Here is a 20,504-nt window from a genome sequence, read left to right as displayed (position 1 = left end):
GAGGAGGGAGAGCACCCCCCTCCTTCCCCTTCCCGCCTCTCAATCATTGCTGGACTCACCCCTCCCTGCTGACAGGAGGCAGGGGTAGGGGTGTGTGAAGACTTAAGGGCAAAGGGGAGAGATGGGCACCTAGAAGACAAGCATGATCCAGAAACAGGAGAAACAGGGGGACCCCAGGAGTCAGGAGCCCTGAGGTCCAGCCCCAGGGCTACATCAATCAGATTGAAGAGCTGGATAGACTTTTTTTTTTGTTTTGCGGTACGCGGGCCTCTCACTGTTGTGGCCTCTCCCGTTGCGGAGCACAGGCTCCGGACGCGCAGGCTCAGCGGCCATGGCTCACGGGACCAGCCGCTCCGCGGCATGTGGGATCCTCCTGGACCGGGGCACGAACCCGGGTCCCCTGCACCGGCAGGCGGACTCAACCACTGTGCCACCAGGGAAGCCCTGTTTTTGTTTTGTAATTGTTCTTTCACAATCATCTTGTGAACCGGAACACTGTATTTTACAGAAACTGAGACTCCTAGAGTAGAGGTGGAGACTCCTAGGGTGGAGGTGGAACTGTCATTCGAACGCAGGTCTTGACCCCTTTCCTGTTTCTGGTCTTGCATGACACCACAGCTCCCTGGCTAAGTTCGGAGGGATCACGCCACTCCTCTGGGCTTTGGTTTCCCCGTCTACAGATGAAGGGTGCTCTGTAGCAGCACCCACGATGGTTGTGCGTGAGAAGGAAAGAGGTGGAGACTTCAAGGGTTCAGAATCCCTTGGGTATGTGTGTGTTGGGGGCAGGGATAGAAGTTATCGTGGGGACCTCGGGGTACAGGGATCTGGGGGAGAGGTGGGGCAGAGAGAAGAGATGGTGACATTTTTGGAGAGCTTAACCCAGGACCAAGGCTCAAGACTAAGGTGTGAGGGAGTGCTGGGTGAGGAGGGATGAATCAGTGAGAGCAGAGTATGCACATTTTCTGAGAGTTCAGTCCCAAGAAATCCATTCTACCTGCTTAGCAGCAGAGTAAACGAAGTGCCCAACAGCATAAGAGACATGCCCCACCTGGACCAGGGACTAAGAGGGCCACCATCCCAGAACCTCATCCCATCCCCATCTGGGCAACATCTGTCGTCCTCAGACATAGTCTAGTCTGGATAACAGGGCCCTCGTCCTGGAGTCTAGCAAGGGCCCAGGAACGTGTGCCTGTTCCCACCACTATCATGAAGGAGTCGCAAGTGTAAAAGCCATGTTTCTAATTATCCCCCAATGCAACGGCCACAGAACACAGATGGCCATGGCCTGCTAGAAGCCAGAGGGATAGTTCCTGATGGCTCCCAGGGTGAAGTAGGAATGCAGAGCAACTGGAGTGTCCCCCAGTCTCAGGTCATAGGCTGGGCGTTAATAGTCACAGAGCAGGCTCCCTGAGGTGTCTTCTCCTCGGAAACAGGATGCAGCATCAACGGTGGCTGGAGGCAAATGGTGGGAGTGGGGCCGGGCCATGTCCACACAGCACCTGGAGAATGCTCTCTGAAGACCCCCGGGCCAGATTCTCCAGAACATCTTGATTCTGACTCTCCTCTCTGCCTGCCCCCACTTCTAGGTCCCAGAGTGGTCTAGACAAAGGGCAGGTTTCTGGCCTGTGATGGCAGGCGAGGGTAGGGGAAGACGACCTGGACGGGGCAAGGACCACCCTGGAAAAGTCTGTGGCTGTAGGTCCTCTATCACCTTCCAGCCCTTCACAAGAGGGCAGGTTGGGGGCATGGAGCCTGACCCACTAGCAGAAGCGAACCTGGGTCCAATCCTCTGCTCAGACCCTGGGACTTCCTGAGTTGAACTCCTTGAGCCGGCGGTGGGGGTGGGGTGTGTGTGCTGCTGGCAGAAGGACACACATCAGCCTGCCCACAACCCCTACAGAAGAGCCTGGGTAGAGGGCTCCTCCATCCTGTCTACTTAGTCATCTGCTTCTGCTGAAAGCAGGGATCCCAGATCCTCTGCCCACCCCTCAGGGGTACAGGCGACGAGATGCCAAGACTCCTGGAACCCAGTGCTATGTGGGCCAACCAGTCTCTGCAGCCTGTACAAATGGGAGCATCTCCCCCTCCCAGGCAGCCTAAGGCCCAGGGTGGCGTGACAAGAATGCAGGCCTGTGCCAGATGGGGCATGTGCCTGTCAGGCCTGCTTGGGCGGGACTGGAAGTGTGTGTGGGGGAAATCAAGAAATGAGACACAAGCCGGAGGGTCCTTCCCACATCCAGTGGACTGTCTAGATCTTCACTGTTGACAAACTAGCTGGTTTCACTCACACCTCAGCAACAAAAACCTGTATTTAAGGGGCCGATTCCAGAGATCTGGACTGGAGAGAGCAAAGGAGTGTGGCTAGAGGTCCCCCTGGGAGGTGGAGGATACCGCTGCCTCCTCAGGGGGCTGGGCTGGGCCCCCAGCACTCCTGGCAGTGGTAGGCAGAGCTGGCTGCCAGCTCCAGTCTCCGCCCTGGATTCACTCTATCCCGGCTCAGATCTGTGGTTGGGCTTCATCCAGGGGGCCCTCCACCAAGAAGGAGCGAGGCTGGATCTGCAGGGGTAAAACAAGCAGTGAGTGGAAGGGGCGAGGGCAGGTTGCACTCCGTGCCTTCTGTCTCCCCCATCCCCCAAAGGCTTCAGCTCCATGGTAGGGGTCGGCTCCTCGGCCCGTGGCCTCAGGGAACCGGTGATGGGCTCAAGTCTTCTGGGCTACCCTTCCTCTTACCCACCAGCATCCATTACCTTGAAGGGTGTGCTTATCCCCACCACAGAATGTAGGTTGTTGCTATAGTAAAAAAGGAGAAACTGATCCTCAGTCTCAGGGATGTCACTAATGTCGATGTACACCTGGAGGGAAGGAAAGACGGAAGTGGATCAGCTCCACGGGCCCAGGCCCCATTCAGCTCTCAGCGACTAGGTATCCAGCTCTCTGCTCCTTCCAGAAGACAGGGGAGAGGTCAGACAAGCCCCCCTGCTGGAGATGTGGAATACCTATCTCAGGAAAGGGGGCAGGTACCTGGTTCAGCCCGTCGCTGAAGGAGACCTGGTTGTCCCTGACCCAGACATACGACACGTAGTCATTAATGTGGCGCAGCCCCACCTGTGGGAGGGGGGATCGGGCAGGTGGTCAGTGGTCTGGGAGGACACGGGACCCATGTCAAGTCCTACGGAGAGGATGGTCTCATTTCTAAGGCTGGCCATCATACCACCTGCCTCTTCCCCTTCACTGCTAGCCCCTCGGTGGGCAAGGACCCTTGGGGTGGATGAGGGTAGCTCTGCAGTCTCTGTGCCCAACTCCCATGAGCACTCAGAATAGATAAACCGGTGGGGGGGGGGGTGCGACTGATGGGCTCCCTGCCCACCTGCCACGTCACCTTGTACAGGCCAATCCAGTCCCAGGGGCTGCTGAGGAAGTCTGCGGTCAGGGAGTAGCTGATCAGCATGTCGCTCTCCGTGGTGCACGGGCTCTCGGGCAGCAGGGTGATCAGTGGGGCAGATACCAATGGCTTCAGCTACACACAGGGGCGGGAAGGGGTTGAAGTCCCACAGCATCATTCCCTTCCCTGAGACGAATGTCCTTACTGTGCCCTTGCAACAGTCAGTGTCAGTGGGGAGGCATGGAGGGGCACCCACAGGTGAACTCTACTAGGCTGCCCTTAGAGTATCAGACCTTGGCTGGCCAGCTGGAAAGAAGGGCCAAAGGCTGATCGGGGATGGCTGGCCCTGCCAGGAGGACGAGACTGGGGGCCAGCTGGGTAACCAAGCAGAGAGCCAAGTGCTGAGGAACGTCGGGGTGGGGGAGATCAGGGGCGCCGCTGGCGGGTTGAAGAAAGAAGCCAGGGAGTTGCTCACAGGCCCTTCACGGTTCCTGACCCAAAGGCCCAAATCCAATTTGGGGGCCTCTGGTGAGGACAGCTATAGGCATGTGAAGGGACCCAGTGGTATAAAGACAGACAAACACTAAGAGGGCAGCCAGCAGCTCAAAGAAGGTGAACACTGCCTTGGTCATGAGATGGCAAGATACAAGGATGGAGGGGGCTCCCCTTGCAACCTGAGCCCGATAGGTGTAGGACGAATGAAAGCAAGTCCTACTTCACATGGTAGGTAATAAGCATAATGGAACTCAGGAGCCCCAAGGGACAGTGCTAAGAGGAAATGGAAACCTACTGACAAAGGGTTTGAACACATTTTTGACAGACAGAGCCATCAACAGCTCCTAAGAAGAGCTGGGATACCTGACCCGGGAGGAAAGGCAATCATGTCCTCCCACAGGTCTCCCCTGGGGCATCTGCTGACATGAGAACCCAGGGCGGGAGGGTCTGGGGATGTGGCCCAGCATGGCTGCTCCTCTGCCAAGTGCTGGGCAGCCCAGAAATTTACCTCCAAGTCAAAGGTGCTAGTGACAGGCTTATGGTCACTGATGCTGTACAGCATGTGGCTGACGTAGCTCCTCAGAAACAGGGTGAAGTGGGGGGCTGACAGCGTCGGAGTGTGGATGGCGGCCTGGGGCTGCCGCTTCAGCCTCCACAGGATGCGGTCGGTCCACGCGGGCTTGCGCTTTTTCTCACTGGGGGTGGGAGGAGAGGAAGAATGGGGAGAGAAGGGGTGGCAGGTGAGCAGGGAGGGACCCACGAGCTTGCTGGATGCCCTAACACCGGGGCCTGTCAGCAGTCACCAGATCACCCTGGGCCAGAGCTGGAGACCAGCATGGCAGCAGGCAGGAGGGTGTCCAATGGAACCAAAAGTATGCTGGCCTTTGTCAGACTCAGCCAAGGACCCTCAGTAGACTAGAGGGTCACAATCAAATTGTGACTCAGAAACATCCCGTTTAAAGCCTTTCTTATTTCTTGAACAAAAGCAGCAGAACATCAAAGAAGCTGAGGTTTGGAATTTGGAGTGAGACAGACTTGAGCTGGAATTTGGCTTCCCCCATACTAAAGACCCGACCTTAGGGAAGAAAAGGGAAGCATTTAGGGAACGCTCACTACATGCCGGCAACCAGAACTATTTATTTCACTCTTCACAAGTGGAGAAAATGAGTCTTGGAGGGGAAGTAACTTTCCCAAAGTCACACAGCCACTGAGTGGCAGAGCCAGGACTCAAGGCCAGGCAGCATGACCACAGAGCATGTGCCCTTAATCACCAGGCCAACCCCTCTTAGGCCTCAGCTTCCTCATCTGTAGAATGGAGATAATAGTAGTCATGTCAGAGGGTTGCTGAGATGATTAAATGAGATGAAACACAAAAAATGTTTAGCACCATGCTTCGTTCAACATAAACTCTCTGCATATACTGGCTATTGTGATGCTTTGTTCTCAAGAGTCAAGACCTCCCACCTGTTCTTTACTCACCAGCTTCCCTGACGGGCATAAGAGAAACCATACAGCCTGGTCAGATGATTCGCTGCTTTAAAACCTCTAAGGAGTCTTCACTGCTTCCAGAATAAAGCTCAAGTCTCCAAATGTGGTTTTCAAGGTACACAGGAGCCCGACACCCCTTGTGATACCTTATCTCCCTCCTCTGCCCCAGACCTACCTCACCATGGTGAATCTCTCAAGCCTCTGGCCCTCTACTCTTACAGCTTTTGCTATCTATAACTCCCTTTGTCGCAGGGAGAGGCCCAGTTCCAGTGCTGTTTTTGTCATAAAGCCGTCACTGACCTCTCTGCTTCCAAAGCATTCTACATAAGTACATCTCCTATTACAGTATATTGTAGTTCACTGTTTCCCAGTCAGCCTATCAGTTAGCATGTGAGCTTGGAAGGTAAGGACGGACTCTTGGTGTCTCCTGTGTATCCTCAGCATTAGCACAGAGCCTGGCATGCAGTAGGTACTCAAGAAGTGCTCGTGAAACCCAAAGAATTAAAAAAAAACAAAACCCAAGCTCATTCTCTTTCCTCAGAAATGCCCACCTAGGGACTTCCCTGGTGGTGCAGTGGATAAGAATCCGCCTGCCACTGCAGGGGACACGGGTTCGATCCCTGGTCCACGAAGATCCCACATGCCGCGGAGCGGCTAAGCCCATGTGCCACAACTACTGAGACTGTGCTCTAGAGCCCGCGAGCCACAACTACTGAAGCCCGCATGCCTAGAGCCTGTGCTCTGCAACAAGAGAAGCCACCCCAATGAGAAGCCCGTGCACCGCAACGAAGAGTGGCCCCCACTCGCCGCAACTAGAGAAAGCCTGCACGTGGCAACAAAGACCCAACGCAGCCAAAAATAAATAAAATTAAATCTTAAAAAAATAAATAAATAAAATGGTTTAAAAAAAGTGAAAAATATATTTTTAAAAAATGCCCATTTATCCCCCCCAAAAGTCCACTTAATCATTTTTTTAAATAATTTATTTTATTTTTATTTACTTTTGGCTGCATTGGGTCTTCGTTGCTGTGCACGGGCTTTCTCTAGTTGCGGCGAGCGGGGGCTACTCTTCGTTGCGGTGCACGGGCTTCTCATTGCGGTGGCTTCTCTTGTTGCGGAGCACAGGCTCTAGGTGCGTGGGCTTCAGTAGTTGTGGCTCGCGGGCTCTAGAGCACAGGCTCAGTATTTGTGGGGCACGGGCTTAGCCGCTCCGCGGCATGTGGGATCTTCGTGGACCAGGGCTCGAACCCATGTCCCCTGCACTGGCAGGCGGATTCTTAACCACTGCGCCACCAGGGAAGCCCTGCCCACCTAATCTTAACATATAGTTTCATATGCTTATAATCAGTTTGAAATTCTGTTTTTGTCTTCTGCTTTATTCACTTACTACTTTAAACAAACATTTCTGGTATACTTCCATCACTTCAGTAGCAATATGGTTTTCCAGCAATAGAGGCAAAATGGTGCCTCGGTGGTGAACTCTGACTCTAGTATCAGAGACCAGTTGGGGGAAGGTTTTGCCCCTGTTAATTAAGAGCTATGCGGTTCCAGGTTAGTGAATCTGGGGAGTGGTGCCCTTGGAGAGGGCACGGAAGCTCCTTCCCCTTCCCCATACCTTGTCCTACACATCTCTTCCATCTGCCTGCTTCTGAGTTATATCCTTTTACAACAAACCAGTAACTTAGTTTAAAAAAAAGCTCTGCCCTTGGGCAAGTGACTTCATCACTCCAAACCTCAGTTTCTTCCACTCTTAAGATGGGGTAATAACAGTGCTTACTTCAAAGAAACATTGTTGAGGGAGTGGTCAAGAAGTGGGAACTGGCTAAACCACCTCTGCTCGGGGCTCCTGGGTTGTTTGAATCCTTCACTCTTCTGAGAAGTGTTCAGGGGATAATCGGAATGTGGTATTCCCATCCCAGAGACAACAGACACTCAATCTCCAAACCAATCTTGGACATTCAGTGCCTAGCAATTCTTAAAACTTGGTAATGAACTGCATGAATGTACCACTCTCCCTTTCAAAGCATCCTCCCCGCTTCCACTTCCCTATTATGGTCAAGAGCCCATACTTGCTGTCCCGTCAGGATCCTCCCCGAGTGCTGACCACAGCCTGACTCTCCTTCCCCCTCAGTACCTCAGCTTGGCTCTGCTTCCTCCTTGGGACTTCAGCCTGTCTCCCTTTCCTCCTTTTCCATGGACTGGTCCACACTCATCACTGGGCACCTGTATTGTTCATTCTTTCAGTGAGCTTTACTGAGCCCTTATTATACGCCAGGCAACTGGGGATCTGCTAAATGGGATTGTCAAAGTCGTTGACGAGCTCGTTTAACAAACAAAAGGAACAAATAAGCAAAATAAATATGTACCAACTAAATATTATACATTTCCCCCAGTCCTCCATTCCCGATAATAACTAAACACGGGGTCCTTCTGTGCATCAGACTGTTCCCATCCTTCCGACACGGGAAGAACGCCACGGGCCACATTTTCCTTCTTCTCCAGGACACTGAAGTTGAGCGAGGTAACCCTCTGCAGGTGGGAGCTGGGTGCCAGCCCACGTTGCTGACTACAGAGTCAGTGCTCCTTCCACTGCACCCGTCTCCTCCAGCTTGCCCGCGGTGGCCGATTCCCAGTGTGTGTCACCAGAGCTGGGTCGCACTAATGCTTTTTTTTTTTTAAATAAATTTATTTACTTATTTTACTTTTGGTCATGTTGGGCCTTCGTTGCTGCGAGCAGGGGCTACTCTTCGTTGCGGAGCATGGGCTGTAGGCATAGGCGTGCGGGCTTCAGTAGTTGTGGCTCGCGGGCTCTAGAGCACAGGCTCAGTAGTTGTGGCGCACAGGTTTAGTCACTCCGTGGCACGTGGCATCTTCCTGGACCAGGGCTTGAACCTGTGTCCCCTGCATTGGCAGGCGGATACTTAACCACTGCGCCACCAGGGAAGTCCCATCACTAATGCTTCTTTTGGCTGAATGGTCGTGACTGAGTACAAGAAATATATCTGGAGATTACAGGCACACCTCGTTCCCTTGTGCTTCGCTCTTCTTGTACTGCGCCGATATTGTGATTTTTACAAATTGAACGTTTGTGGCAACACTGCATCGAGCAAGACCATTAGCACAATTTTTCAAACAGCATTTGCTCCCTTCATGTCTCTGAGTCACATTTTGGTAGTTCTTATAATATTTCAAGCTTTTTCATTATTGTTGTTATTGTTACAGTGATCTGTGATCCTTGATGTTACTATAGCAAAAAAAATTATGACTTGCTGAAGGCTCAGATGATGGTTAGCATTTTTTACCAATAAAGTATTTTTAAATTAAGGTATGTACATTTTTTTTTAGACATAATGCTATTGCACACTCAACAGACTACAGTATAGTGTAAACATAACTTTTTTATGTATCAGGAAACCAAAACATTTGTGTGACTCTCTTTATTGTGATATTCGCCTTACTGCGGTGGTCTGGAACCAAACCCACAATATCTCTCAGGTATGCCTGTAGTATGTCTTTACTTTCTAAAAATTAAAACCAAATAGCTCTGCAGGATTCTCCTGGCTTAAGAGCCTAGAAAACTTGAGCCAGTGTACTGACCCAAAAGTAGTGATGTGTTCCATTTTTGGGTCTGAGAGCACTTTTCCTTTCCCCTCCCTACAGATGGCTTCTAAGTGTCTCGTTGAACTCTGGACTCGAGTCTTGAATAGATTGATCATAACATCCTCTGCTCACTGCCTAGCAGAGAGGTGGACTGGGTTCCTGTCGACTGTAACAAAACCATTGCAATCCCTGACTTTAATAGGATTTCCTGCCCTCAGCCCTTTCACCCTCCCGTGTAATGGAGCTGACCTCGTTTCTCATTACATCTTGGCTCCGGGAGGCTGCCGAGGCTGGGCAAGGCTCCGTACCATGCCCTGCGTGCAGCTCAGTCCCTCTGTACAGCAGGTCAGCTCCACTCAAGATGCCTCTCACCAGCGCTGCTGTCTGATCAGAATGCCTGCGCTCCTTTCTGCCTCCCTGACAATAACTCTCATTGACTCCTCCTGGCTTCAGCTGCCCGCCTCCTTACCATTTGCTTTACCCTCCTCCGGCACTTCCACAGAGTTCTGGAACCTTCTATGGGCCAACTCCTGGACTTGAGAGTGTTTATTTGGCTCTCTCACTCTGGGTGGGTCCCTCTGCTCCTTAAATACCTTATATTTTCCTTTTGTCCTCTCAGGCTCCCAGTTTAAACATACGCCAAGCACTACGCTACACACTAGGGACGGTCATAAATCAGATCCAGTCTCTGTGCACTGGGCATTCATAGCACAGCAAGAAAGGCACACTGTGTCTTAAAAGCAACACTGAAAGCATGGTGTGTGCAAGGCTTGCAGGCAGCATAAGGGAAGGAGAGAACTCTCAGTGAAACGGGCAAGGGTCAGGAAAGGCTTTTCAGATGGTTCAGATGATGTCTGAACTGGGCTTTCAGGATGAATAACAGACTGATCAGACAGGAATGTTTCTGTTCACTATGTGGGGCCCAGGCCCTGCCCACCGCAGGAGCTCCCAGCTGGGAATATTTCAGTTACGATTTCCCCCCATAAGGCCCCTGTTCCTGTCCAGACATTCCTTCATTTCCTGGGCTCCAGGCAAGGGGAACTGGATTCACACAGACTCCAGTTCAAATTCTTGCTCCGTCACTTACTCTGTTACTACCTTACTTAGATCTTCTGAGGCACGGTTTCCTTATATGTAAGAAGTCAGCATCAATGGCGTCTACCTAATGGAGATACATATGAATGAAGTGAAGGGATGCGGGCGAAGCACTCTGCACAGTGCCTGGCCCATGGTCAGCACCCAATAATGTCAGTCACAATGTGGATTATACCTATTATGTGGAAATAATATCTGCCTTCTCCTTAGCAAGGCTTTGCTATCCCAATCCTGCCCTCCTTTCTGCTGCTGCTGGCAAGACTGGCTGTGAACCCAGAGGCACTGTGGGCTAGAGGAAGGCATCGTGGGCAACACAGTCCAGAGAATTGGGTCTGAGCCCCAGCTCCGCCATCGCTAGCTGAGCCACCTGGGTAAGACCTTGAACATCTCTGAGCCTCTCTAGGCCATCTCAGTAACTTCCAGTCTCCTGCTGGTTTCCCTCCCATAACCAGGGGTGTGGGCACAGGGACACCTGGCCATACGGTCTGTCAGCAGCCCTCTTCCGGCTGGCAAGTGAGGTTTTGAAGTCAACTGGTAGAGGGTCCCAGCCCCCAAGGTCCCAGCCTGTCCCACTGAGGCCTGACAATTTCCACAGTGAGTCCATTGGACCCTCATTTCCAATGGATGGCTGGGGAGACTGTCAGCTGTGGACCCGGCCAGCAGGCCAGCTGGAGCCTGACCTCCTCCCTTCTTTCTGGCTTATACCGTAGCTCAGGCTGGACTGTTTCCAGTGTTCGTGGCCTCTTCTTGGGTGCACTGCCCTGGCTGTGACCCCACTCTGTCTTGCTCCACACACCCGAAATGGCTCATGCTCTCCCCCTTGCTTGGTGGGGACATCGTGGCTCTGCCACACAGCTTCCAGCACTGGGCCAGCAGCTCTTCCTCTCACCCCAGGCTGGCTGTGGACATACCTACTCACCTGCTAAATCCCAGAGGCCTGGGCCGCCCTGGAGGCGCCTCCTACCTCCCTCATAAGACAGTCCTGCTAGGGGAATACGTGAAGGAGCTGCTCCAGCTGAAACAAAGAGCCTCATAACATGTAGGGGGTTCTTTTTCTTCAAAGAGATGAGGATCCTTACCCTAAATTGGGCCAGGGACCTCTTGCTAGAGCTACTTTTGCCCCTCTGCCTAAGCCTAAGGTTTTGGTGGTCACTTGGTCCTTTCTCAGCTTCTGAGAAAAGTTTTCAGTAAAACTGCCACCTGAAGACGTGAATCTAAAAATAACAACAGGGACTTTCCTGGTGGCGCAGTGGTTAAGAATCCGCCTGCCAATGCAGGGCACACGGGTTCGAGCCCTGGTCCGGGAAGATCCCACATGCCGCGGAGCAACTAAGCCCGTGCGCCACAACTACTGAGCCTGTGCTCTAGAGCCCACAAGCCACAGGTACTGAGCCCACGTGCCACAACTACTGAGCCCACGTGCCACAACTACTGAAGCCCGAGCGCCTAGAGCCCGTGCTCCGCAACGAGATGCCACCGCAATGAGAAGCCCACGCACCGCAACGAAGAGTAGCCCCCCGCTCGCCGCAACTAGAAAAAGCCCGCGTGCAGCAACGAAGACCCAATACAGCCAAAGATAAATAATAAATAAATTTATAAAAAAATAAATAATAAAATAAAATAAAAATAACAACAGCAGTTATCACAGTGCTTACCGGGTGCCAGGCACTGGTCTGGGCACATGCAAGGTTTCATTTAATCTTCAGCCCCGTGAAATAGGTATTGTTGTCATCCCCGTTTTATAGATGACAAAATTGAGACTTAAATACCGTGTCCAAGGTCATACAGTTGATGAAGGGCAGAGCTGCGCTTCTAACTACCAGACGCACGGTCTCCACATTGTTCCCCATTAACTGCCCCCCTGACAACTACTATTTCACCTTCCTAAATAGTGCCCAACCCACTCACAGCTGCGGCGGGGCTATGTAATACCAGTAACTGGCCGAGCCAAGCTTTCTGCCCCCGACCGGGTAGGATCAGAAAGTCCTGGGGAGCAGGGACAACAGGGCCAACATCCTGGGGCAGGGCTTCCCGGAAAGCTGAAGTACAGTCCCCTCACGCCAGCAACCCACTGTCCTCCCTCCCCTTTGGCTCTGCCTGCCCTGCCCCCAACCCCTATTCCTGCCAGCAGTGTGTCTCCCCTTCCTGCTCTCTCTGCGGACAATCTGGGTCAGCTCCCACGGTCAGCATTTCATGAGGGGGGCGGGTGGTGCCACTCCTGAGAGGTGATGGCTGGATCTATTCCTGCTTCCTGCTATTTGGAGGCAGCTCCCACTGCCACTAGGGCCAGCACGATCTGACTTCCCAGGCCCAGATCTGCGACAGGCTGATCCTCTCCTGGTGGAGCCCCCTCACCTGGTGTCATAGTTGTTGGAGTTCTTATCAAACTTGTAGGTGGGCGGGAAGAGCAGGGGGCCCTCCTGGAACTCCCGGAGCAGCGGGTCGTGTCTCTTGGCAATGCTGAGCTGGAGGGAAAGGCACAGTCCCATCTCCCAGCAGTCCTGCCCCAACGGCCCGGCACCACGCTCCAGTCAAGGGCTGGCACATGCCATCGCAGTGGGGCAAGAGTCAAACCCGGCCACTCCACCTCCTCACTGCCTCAGCGGCAGCCTCGGCACCCCAGCCCCCGGCGCCCTCACCCCTGGGAGATCAGCTGGATCCTTTTGCAAACGTTACCCCACGGTCCCAGGGGAGGCAGCTGCCTGCCTTTTCCCAGTTCTTGGACTACAAGGACCAGGCTCTGAATTCCATCTCCCTGGCAGCCACCAGCAGACGTGTGTCAGAGGGGAGGCGGGGGTAGCCAGGGTCCCCCAAAGGGGTGGTATCTCATCCTCTAGGAGGCAAGCCAGGCTGGGGGTGGGAAAGACAACAGGGACACAAGAGGGCTGGCAATGGTGCAGGGCCACAGCAGGCGAAGCCCTTCTCGCTCCCTAATCTCATGCACACCCAGTGGCTGCGTCCTTGCTCCTCCAGCTGGAGACCAGGGCAGCCGGACAGGACTGGCTGCCCTACCTGCAGAGGTGAAGCCCTATTAGACCCCACCCTGCCTGAGAACAGGGACTCGGGCGGCCTGGGAAAGGAGAACAGGCACTAGAGAACCTCCCCACATCTCAAGTTGACCTCCCCCCACCACGGCTCAGACCACCCTTCGCGGCCCTGCCCTCGTCAGATACCTGATCCTTCTCCCACAGGTCACTGTAGCACTGATTGTTTATGGATTCCCGAACAAAGTGCAACCCAAAGTCCTCAATCCGAAAGTTCATGTCTCCAAACCAGAGAATGAGGCTTCAGAAAGAAAGGAAAGCAGGCGGCCTGAAGGTTTCTGATGAGGTCAGAAAAGGCAGGACCACAGGGGTTCTGGCCACTCACTGCAGGGCTGCGGGAGAGCAGAAAGCTCGAGGGGTGGGTGAGAAGATCAGGTGAAGACAAGAGCAGGGCCCAACGGGACTGTTCTCACAGCCCCCACCCCGCCACCATTTAAGCCGAAGAGATGAGCCCCAAGGGGCACGTGGCAAATATGGAGCAGGCTCTAGCCCTCCCTCCTCAACTGGGCACCAGGCAAGGCTGAGAACCAGCCCTTCCGGGGACCTCAGGAACCACGAGGTTCTTGACCTGGGATGTTCGGAAGTGCCCAGTTCCTAGGCAGGGCAGAGGGGCCAGGGAAAGGGAAGGTGTTCCAGACCTCAGGTAGGCAAAGCTGCATAGGAGAGCAGATGGGGTGTCAGGAAAGAGGCTGGGAGAGGGTGGGAGATGGGGCGGACTGCCTCTGGCTGGGGAGCAGTGACCGGGCAGAGCATGCTTGCCTGGGCTGGCCTGGGGGAGAGGGCAGGGGCTGCAGTTCACAACGGCATGCTCACTCGTGGTCCAGGATGTTGGGGATATCCTGTGCCTCAAAATTCTGCATCTCCAGGATCCGGTCAAAGTGCTCCAGCCGCTGGTCATTGTTGGCCATGTGGGGGGGCAGGTGGCAGTTGATGATGCTGACATAGTAGCCGTAAAACTTCAGGAAGATGTTGACACCCCCTTTGTTCCCCTGGTAGGTGGGCAGAAGGGTGGGAAGCCATTCTAGGGGGGACACACCTCTCTTTTCCCATCCTACACCTGAGGGCAGATGGTCTCACCTCCTGTGGGATCTCCCAGAGTCAGACACTCAGCTCCCAGAGTGGCCTCTCCATCCACAGAGCCCCGCTCATCCACCTGCCATCCTAGGGATGCTAAGCCCCCCTGAGGCGGGAAGGTGGCTATGCAGGGCACTAGCCTGGACAGAGTGCCAAGATTCATTTCACCCCCTTTTTCATTTGCGCAGCCCTAAAGCCCCCAGCCCTGCCCATCCCAGTGAGACAGCCCCCCAGCTCTTGACTCAGACAACAGCTCAGTCCTTACCCAGTACCCGAAGAGGCCAGTGGGGGTGGATTTAGTAGAGAGGATCTGGATAAAGGGCAAATGCTGATACTTGGCAAAGATCAGTAAGAGGAGCCCCTGCATGCGGACACTGGAGACCTGCAGGACAGAGGGGCAACGGTCATTTGTGTCCCTCCAGGCCCTGTGCTGGGCACTCTAGAGAGCCCTGATCCACATGGATGTCCTGCCCCAGGGGTCTATGGCATCTCTGCAGATGGAGTCTCAGCTGCCACATGATGCATTCTGGAAGCTAAGCAAGTTCCGGGGCTCAAAGAACTTCAAAGATGCTCTATGGGACAGTGGCTAAGGGCCAGATCTGGGTTCAAATCCCAGCTCGGGCTCTTAGTATTTGGTATTGGGCAAGTCTCAGCCTATCTTCTCATTAATAAAGCAGGAATCGATCTCAAAGATGTTGGATTAACTGGCAGCTACTATTTTTTTGGTTTAGGGCTTCTTGAAAGTAAGTGCAGGGAAGAAGCATGAGAGGGCCTTCTAGGGTGCTGAAAGTGTTCTGTATCTTGATTTGACCAGTGGTAACATGTTCTGCATATACATATAAAAATCCACCTGGGGACATCCCTGGTGGTCCAGTGGTTAAGACTCTGAGCTTCCACTGCAGGGGGCACGGGTTCCAACCCTGGTCAGGGAACTAAGATTCCACATGCTGCGTGGTGTGGCCAAAAAAAAAAAAAAGAAAAAGAAAATCCATCAAACTGTACACTTAATTTCTGTATACGTTATAGCTCAGTGGAAAAAAATGAAGAAAATGCTACTGAAAAATAATATAGACTGTGGGCAGTTGGTGTGTACGAAGGCCACGCAGAGGGGATGAGAGCGAGTGCAGAGGACGTGTGTTCACAGATTGGGGAGAGTAGCTACCGTCCACTGACACACTGCCTTGCACATTTAATCTTCTAGCCAACCCTTCAAGGCAGCACCGAAGGACTGAGGCTGAAGGAGACTGAGGAACCAGTAGGACTACCTGGATATTCAAAGGACCAGGACTGCCAAAATCCCTGCTCTCTGTGGCCGCGGAGGTGGGGTGGGAATGGGCCAGTGACCCTCTCTCTCAGCTGCAGGCTGCCTACACCCACCACCCGAGTAGCTATTTCCGGAGCATGAGGTGCAGAGGCCAAGGAGGAAATCCCCGGGTGGGGAGTGTGTACTGGGGCCTTCCAGGAATTATGAAACTTGATCCCACAGGCCAGGAGCTCTGGGACAGTGGAGGAGTCAAAGCAGGGGGAACCCCAAATCCAAGACCGAGGGAGGGAGGTGTGAGAAACTAGGGCTCAGCAGAGGTTGCTACAGATGTGTCCCCCGCCTCACTCTCCACCCCCAGTCGGTCTCTCCCCTTCACATGCAAATATGACAATGGAAGTGGGCGAAGGGCTGGACCAAGAGGGACTGACTCCCAGGGAGCTGATAAAGATTCAGGAAGAGTTTCAAGCTGAAGCTGAACCCATAGAGTGGGTTGGGGTGATGGGCTCTACCACAAAGGCACCAGCCCGCTTCGAGAAGCTGCAGGGAAGGGGGCGTGGCACAGGGAGGATGGAGGCGGGGGTGCGGCTGTGGGGAAAGGCAGGAGGGAAGTTCCAGTGGAGGAAATGAAGTAGGAGGAGCTAAGGAAGGGACTAGAGGGAGGTGGCTGGGAGCCTAGGAGCCGGCCAAGGGGGTCAGCCCCAGGCTTCTCAACCCCTGGCTGGCAACTTCTGGCTAAGGAATAGGCTGCAGGCAGGGCTCGCCCTTCACCTCCACTCTCGGCCTCCACTCTCGGAAGAAAGGTCATCTGCTCTGGGTGCCAGGCCCTCAGGCTGCTCTCCCAACCTCGGGAGGCCGCATGGATAGAATGAGCTGTGTCCATGCCGCAAGATGAGCTCACTTCCTTGGCTCAATTCCATCCTGCCAATCCCTTGCCAGTTAGCCAAGGTACAAGGAGGCCTCCAGTCTTGGAAAGGGAGTGGGTGGTGAGAGAGAAGTGGTTCTGCCCTCCGAGAAGGTCCAGCTCCAAGTCTGCAGCAAGAGGCCCGAGTGTGATGTGGAGGGAGCCAAGGGCTTGGGGGCTGGCATTTTTTAGCCTCAGCAGCAGGACCAAACCTTGTCTGCCATCCTCCTGGCTCTGCCCTCCTCGGAAGGACTCACAGCTCTTGCTTCAGCAAACTAGGGTAACAGAATTAATTAGGCAAACTAGGGTAACAGAATTAATTCTGTTAGGCAAACTAGGGTAACCCTTAGGCAAACTAGGGTAACAGAATTAATTCTGAAGAAATCCAGTCACCCAGGGAAGGGAAGAAAGGAATTCTGGTATTTCCAGGAAGCATTGCTTCTTGGAGATATTTTGAGTGGGAATGTGTTTCATCCCTTGGCTGTGCAGGGCAGAAGGGTGAGATCCAGCAATCTAGAGCCTTCCTGTAGATGCTCCTATGGTCTAAAGATTCCCCAAAGAATACTGGCCCTACAGACTGAGAACCTTTTTCCTCCACACCTGTGTCCCCTCTCCTAACCTCTTCCCCCTGAGAATTTGAGGTGCATGTCCCTTATGATCAGAAGATACCCTCTGATACCAGCAGGCGAGTCGTGGGATACCTGTCAGCCTTAGAGATCATCAGTACAGCAATAAAGTACAGAAGCCAAGAATATGGGTTATTAAGTTTGAAAGATCTGGATCTGAACCCCAGATATCCTGTGAAACCTCTGAGTCTTGGTTTTACCTGTATAACACCCATATTTCAAAAGAGTTAAAATTTTTAAATAACGTATATAAAGAGTTTGCTTATAATGCTTAACACCAAGTAAGCACTCGATAGATGGTGGCAGTTATTATGCTCCGAGATTTCAGGCTGGGCCTGAGAGTAGAGATTGGAGGCAGGGGGTGGGGTAGGCACTGAGGTGTTACTAAGCCCTGCTGCACCTCCCCAAGGAATTCTCCTAACCTGAAAAATATCAAGGTCTTAAACTAGCCCCTGGGGTTCCAGCTCAGCTCCAGCTACCTCTGAACACACAAGGCAGGCAGGAGCCCCAGGGAGCCACGTGCAACTGAGGTCTGGGCCTTTAAATAAAAGGGAAACAGCACGAAAGCTGGAGTGGGAGACCAAAGGACTAGGGATTAGTGATAAGAGGTGAGACACATTTCCCAATTGCCCATGAACTTATAAGTTACCTTGACGAAGCTCAGAGGGGAAAGCACATCCATGAAGAAACTGCTCCATGGGTCTTCAAAGGCAGTGTCAGAAAGGAGGCTCATGATCCCACAGTTCATTTCCTGCAAACTGCCCATCCCAGGTCAGAGGCTTCCCCCTGGCCTGGAGGGCACTGCCTCTGCCGCAGACATTTAGCACTGCCCTCAGCCAACTTTCCAGCCTTGGGCTCTCATGACCATGGTCTCTCCCTCCCCTGGCTGTTGACTGCCAACCCCTTGCCATTGCTGATCCAGGACAACAGACACTGCCTGGCCCTGATGCAGGCTGAAAGCTCCTGGCCTTCAGACTCCAGAGTGAGGGTGTACAGGTTACAGCGGTTCCCCACAGGGACAACTTGGGACTGGTCAGGCTTACCTGATCTCAGATATAGGGATGCGTGACGGGCCCTGCAGACACCTACCCAATGACATACACGTCCAGATTCAGGTTCAGGCTGTTCAGCTGAAGCAGATCACTGAGGTCTGGAGGAGGTGCTGCAGAGGCCACGTTCCATGTCACGACATGTATGCTGAGAAGGGAAGCCATGGAGAAAGGAAGATGAGCCGTCATCCAGGTAACAGACAGGGGGCTGCGCCTGCTAACGGCTGCACCACAATCCGCTGTAGTCAGAATGGGAAACGTGTGTTTCTGCATCCGGTGGAGGGAATAGGGCCACTGAACTACAAGCCCTTCATCTTCACCTCTGTCCCCGAAGCAGGAAATTCCCACCCCGGATTGGCTCCTCCGTGCAGGCGTACAGCTCCCTACACCTGGCAGCACTGGTGCTGCTGACACTAGGAGAGCTGCCAAAGTGGGGCTGAAGGTTTCGGAGTCAGGCAAGGGAAGGGGTGTGGATGGGGTGGACCGTCAGGAATTTATTAATTCCACCAGCCCTTCATCTATGGCTCAGTAAGCAACTTTCCACCCCCACTCTTCAATCCACGGGATCCTACAACCACCAGAAAGATTCTGGAGGTTCAGTTTTCACCTTGTGAGAGGCCTTAGTACTGCAAGACAGGGGAATTTCAAAAATAACAGAGATAACAGCACCACATTTCCTTCCTCACTCATCTCTGGAGCACAACCAATTCTGCCAAGCATTTCAGAAGAGCCTAAGAAGATTCTAAATAACAGGTTTCTCAACATCTCTCTCAAGACTCTACCCTCTTTTGGGAAAAGTCATCAGTTGGATAACATCCACCTCAGCTTCACATAAACCCTAGGGAAACAACAGATCTAATCAGCAGCTCAGGGGATGGAGAGACTTGCAAATCTCTTCATTTGAATAGTTACAGTAATGCTCCCAGGAAGCCCCTAGATTGTGCTGAGTACAGAACAGGCAGGGGCTACAAACCCTGCAGAGACCAAGAAGAACCACCAAGCCTCAGGTGAGTCCTAGGCACACCGTAAGGAGGAGGACCTGTGACAGTGGAAGATGCAGAATGGGGGCAGAGGGGGGAAGGAAAGGGCAGGATGCCCTTAAACATCTTTTCTCCACCAGACCCTGTTCTTAGAGGTCCATGTTCTAAAGAGCACAAATTGAAGAAATTCTTGGCCAGCTTAAAGCAACTTCCTGCCCCTCCACATGAACATCAACAAAACAATACAATAACCACCTTCCCAGGCACTCAGCCAGAGGTTCAGTGCTTCGTTTGTTTACGGTCTCCCCCTGCTGTCCAACGGAGGATTAAGAGGCAGCTCTTTTACTCTAAGGCTCCTTGTTTTCCCAGGGACCTGCTGTAAGTGGATGGAGAGCCAAAGCCGGGATTTCTTGTTCCCACTTTTAGGTCCCACGATTAGCAGCAAATCCTTGCATCGTGACCGGCACTAAGTTGGTGATTAGCGTTGTTCCTCGTTAAAGAACAAGCATGAGACCAGGCTATTATCACTTCACTAAAGGATCTTATCTAAATCTGATTTGGGGTTTCAGGAGGTCACAACGGGGTCAGGAGGACCCCATGATGTACGTGCTGATCCAAAGTAAGAACAAGGTTTCTACTCTAGAGCTAAGGGGAGAGTGCTTCGTTATGTTTTTAACTTCTAACAGCCCAACACTGCTGCCTCCTCCAGAACCCAACTGGGCCACCTGCTTGGGGCGTCCAAGCGGGAAAGAACTTGGTGGCCTGAGTTTGGAGAGGGCGCGGGGTTCGAGCCCAACACAGCCCTCTCGATACTGGCTTGGGAGAATGTGGGAGGCCTCTGAACCAGAAGCAGCCCTGTAGGTCTGGCCCCTTCTCTCCCAGTCTGGTTCTGCCCCAGCCCCGCAGCCCCGATTGGGTCGCAGGCAATGATCCCGCCCCGAGCAGGCCGGCCTGCCCGCAGTCGCCTTCCTCACCTGAGCGTCCTGACTCTCAGCTCGGTCTGTGGGTTCATGGCCGCCATCGTCCCCACGCGGTGGCCCGGCCGGCTCGCGTCTCCCCGCCGCAGCCTGTCCTGGCCCAATCGGCCCCCCTCGGGCAGCAGGTGCCGCCGGCCAGCTCCCTCTCCCGATTGTTTTTCTTCCGGATTTCGACCCTCCGCTTCGGCTTCCGTAATAGGCGGGGTCTGAGCGCACAGAGGGCTCTGGGTGGCGGGCTCGGGGGGAAGAGGCGGAACTCTTCAAGGAGCGCGAAACGGTGAAAGGCTGAGGGGAAAGGGGCCTTGGGGACGGGGACGTAAGAGAGGCGTGTCCTCGTGTCATCAGACCCCGATACAACACTGCCCCGCCCGGCGGCCGGGGCGCGCCGTGGCCCAGACACCGCCCAGGCGGCTCCCAGCGTGCCTCGCGCGAGGTTGGCCTGAAGGGGCCGTCTTCCGGCGGAATCCGCCGCCTCGCCCCGCCCCGGCGCGTCGCGTTTCCCTAGCACGGAGCGTGAGGTCTCGGCCCT

At 53.6% G+C, this 20,504-nt stretch overlaps 1 protein-coding gene across 4 annotated transcripts; it reads right to left on the bottom strand.

The window, feature by feature from the left end:
- Nucleotides 1–1,224: 1,224 nt before the first annotated feature.
- INPP5K (inositol polyphosphate-5-phosphatase K) lies at nucleotides 1,225–20,139 on the bottom strand. 4 transcript variants are annotated; one of them, XM_007454223.1, is made up of 12 exons: nucleotides 19,973–20,139; nucleotides 18,059–18,166; nucleotides 17,619–17,727; nucleotides 14,444–14,560; nucleotides 13,918–13,994; nucleotides 13,234–13,345; nucleotides 12,416–12,525; nucleotides 4,386–4,572; nucleotides 3,380–3,517; nucleotides 3,022–3,105; nucleotides 2,748–2,852; nucleotides 1,225–2,556 (listed from the first exon to the last, which is right to left on the bottom strand). In XM_007454223.1, exons 1-12 carry the CDS (start codon nucleotides 20,017–20,019, stop codon nucleotides 2,497–2,499), a joined length of 1,254 nt encoding a protein of 417 aa, XP_007454285.1. In that variant the 5' UTR covers nucleotides 20,020–20,139; the 3' UTR covers nucleotides 1,225–2,496. The 4 variants fall into 4 exon arrangements, with proteins under 4 accessions (XP_007454285.1, XP_007454287.1, XP_007454284.1 ...); XM_007454222.1 differs by having other exon boundaries at nucleotides 2,292–2,556; nucleotides 13,918–14,093; nucleotides 19,973–20,027; XM_007454224.1 differs by lacking the exon at nucleotides 19,973–20,139 and adding an exon at nucleotides 19,376–19,607 and having other exon boundaries at nucleotides 2,292–2,556; nucleotides 13,918–14,093.
- Between the last annotated feature and the right edge of the window lie 365 nt (nucleotides 20,140–20,504).

Source organism: Lipotes vexillifer, unplaced genomic scaffold (genome assembly GCF_000442215.2).
Source record: "Lipotes vexillifer unplaced genomic scaffold, Lipotes_vexillifer_v1.1 scaffold680, whole genome shotgun sequence".
NCBI classification, from domain to species: Eukaryota; Metazoa; Chordata; class Mammalia; order Artiodactyla; family Lipotidae; genus Lipotes; species Lipotes vexillifer.
The sequence above is the reverse complement of the archived record's forward strand: the minus strand, read 5'-3'. Positions and strand labels throughout refer to the sequence as shown.

Bases quoted from the DNA above. Each gene is read 5' to 3' on its own strand.
- INPP5K (XM_007454222.1), bottom strand. From the start codon at position 20,019: ATGGCGGCCATGAACCCACAGACCGAGCTGAGAGTCAGGACGCTCAG. The intron at 12,526-13,233 runs GTATCTGACGAG...CTTTCCCTCCAG, and splicing joins ACCTGTGGGAGAAGGATCAG to CTCAGCATTGCCAAGAGACA. The intron at 2,557-2,747 runs GTAATGGATGCT...TTACCCCTGCAG, and splicing joins GGATAAGCACACCCTTCAAG to ATCCAGCCTCGCTCCTTCTT.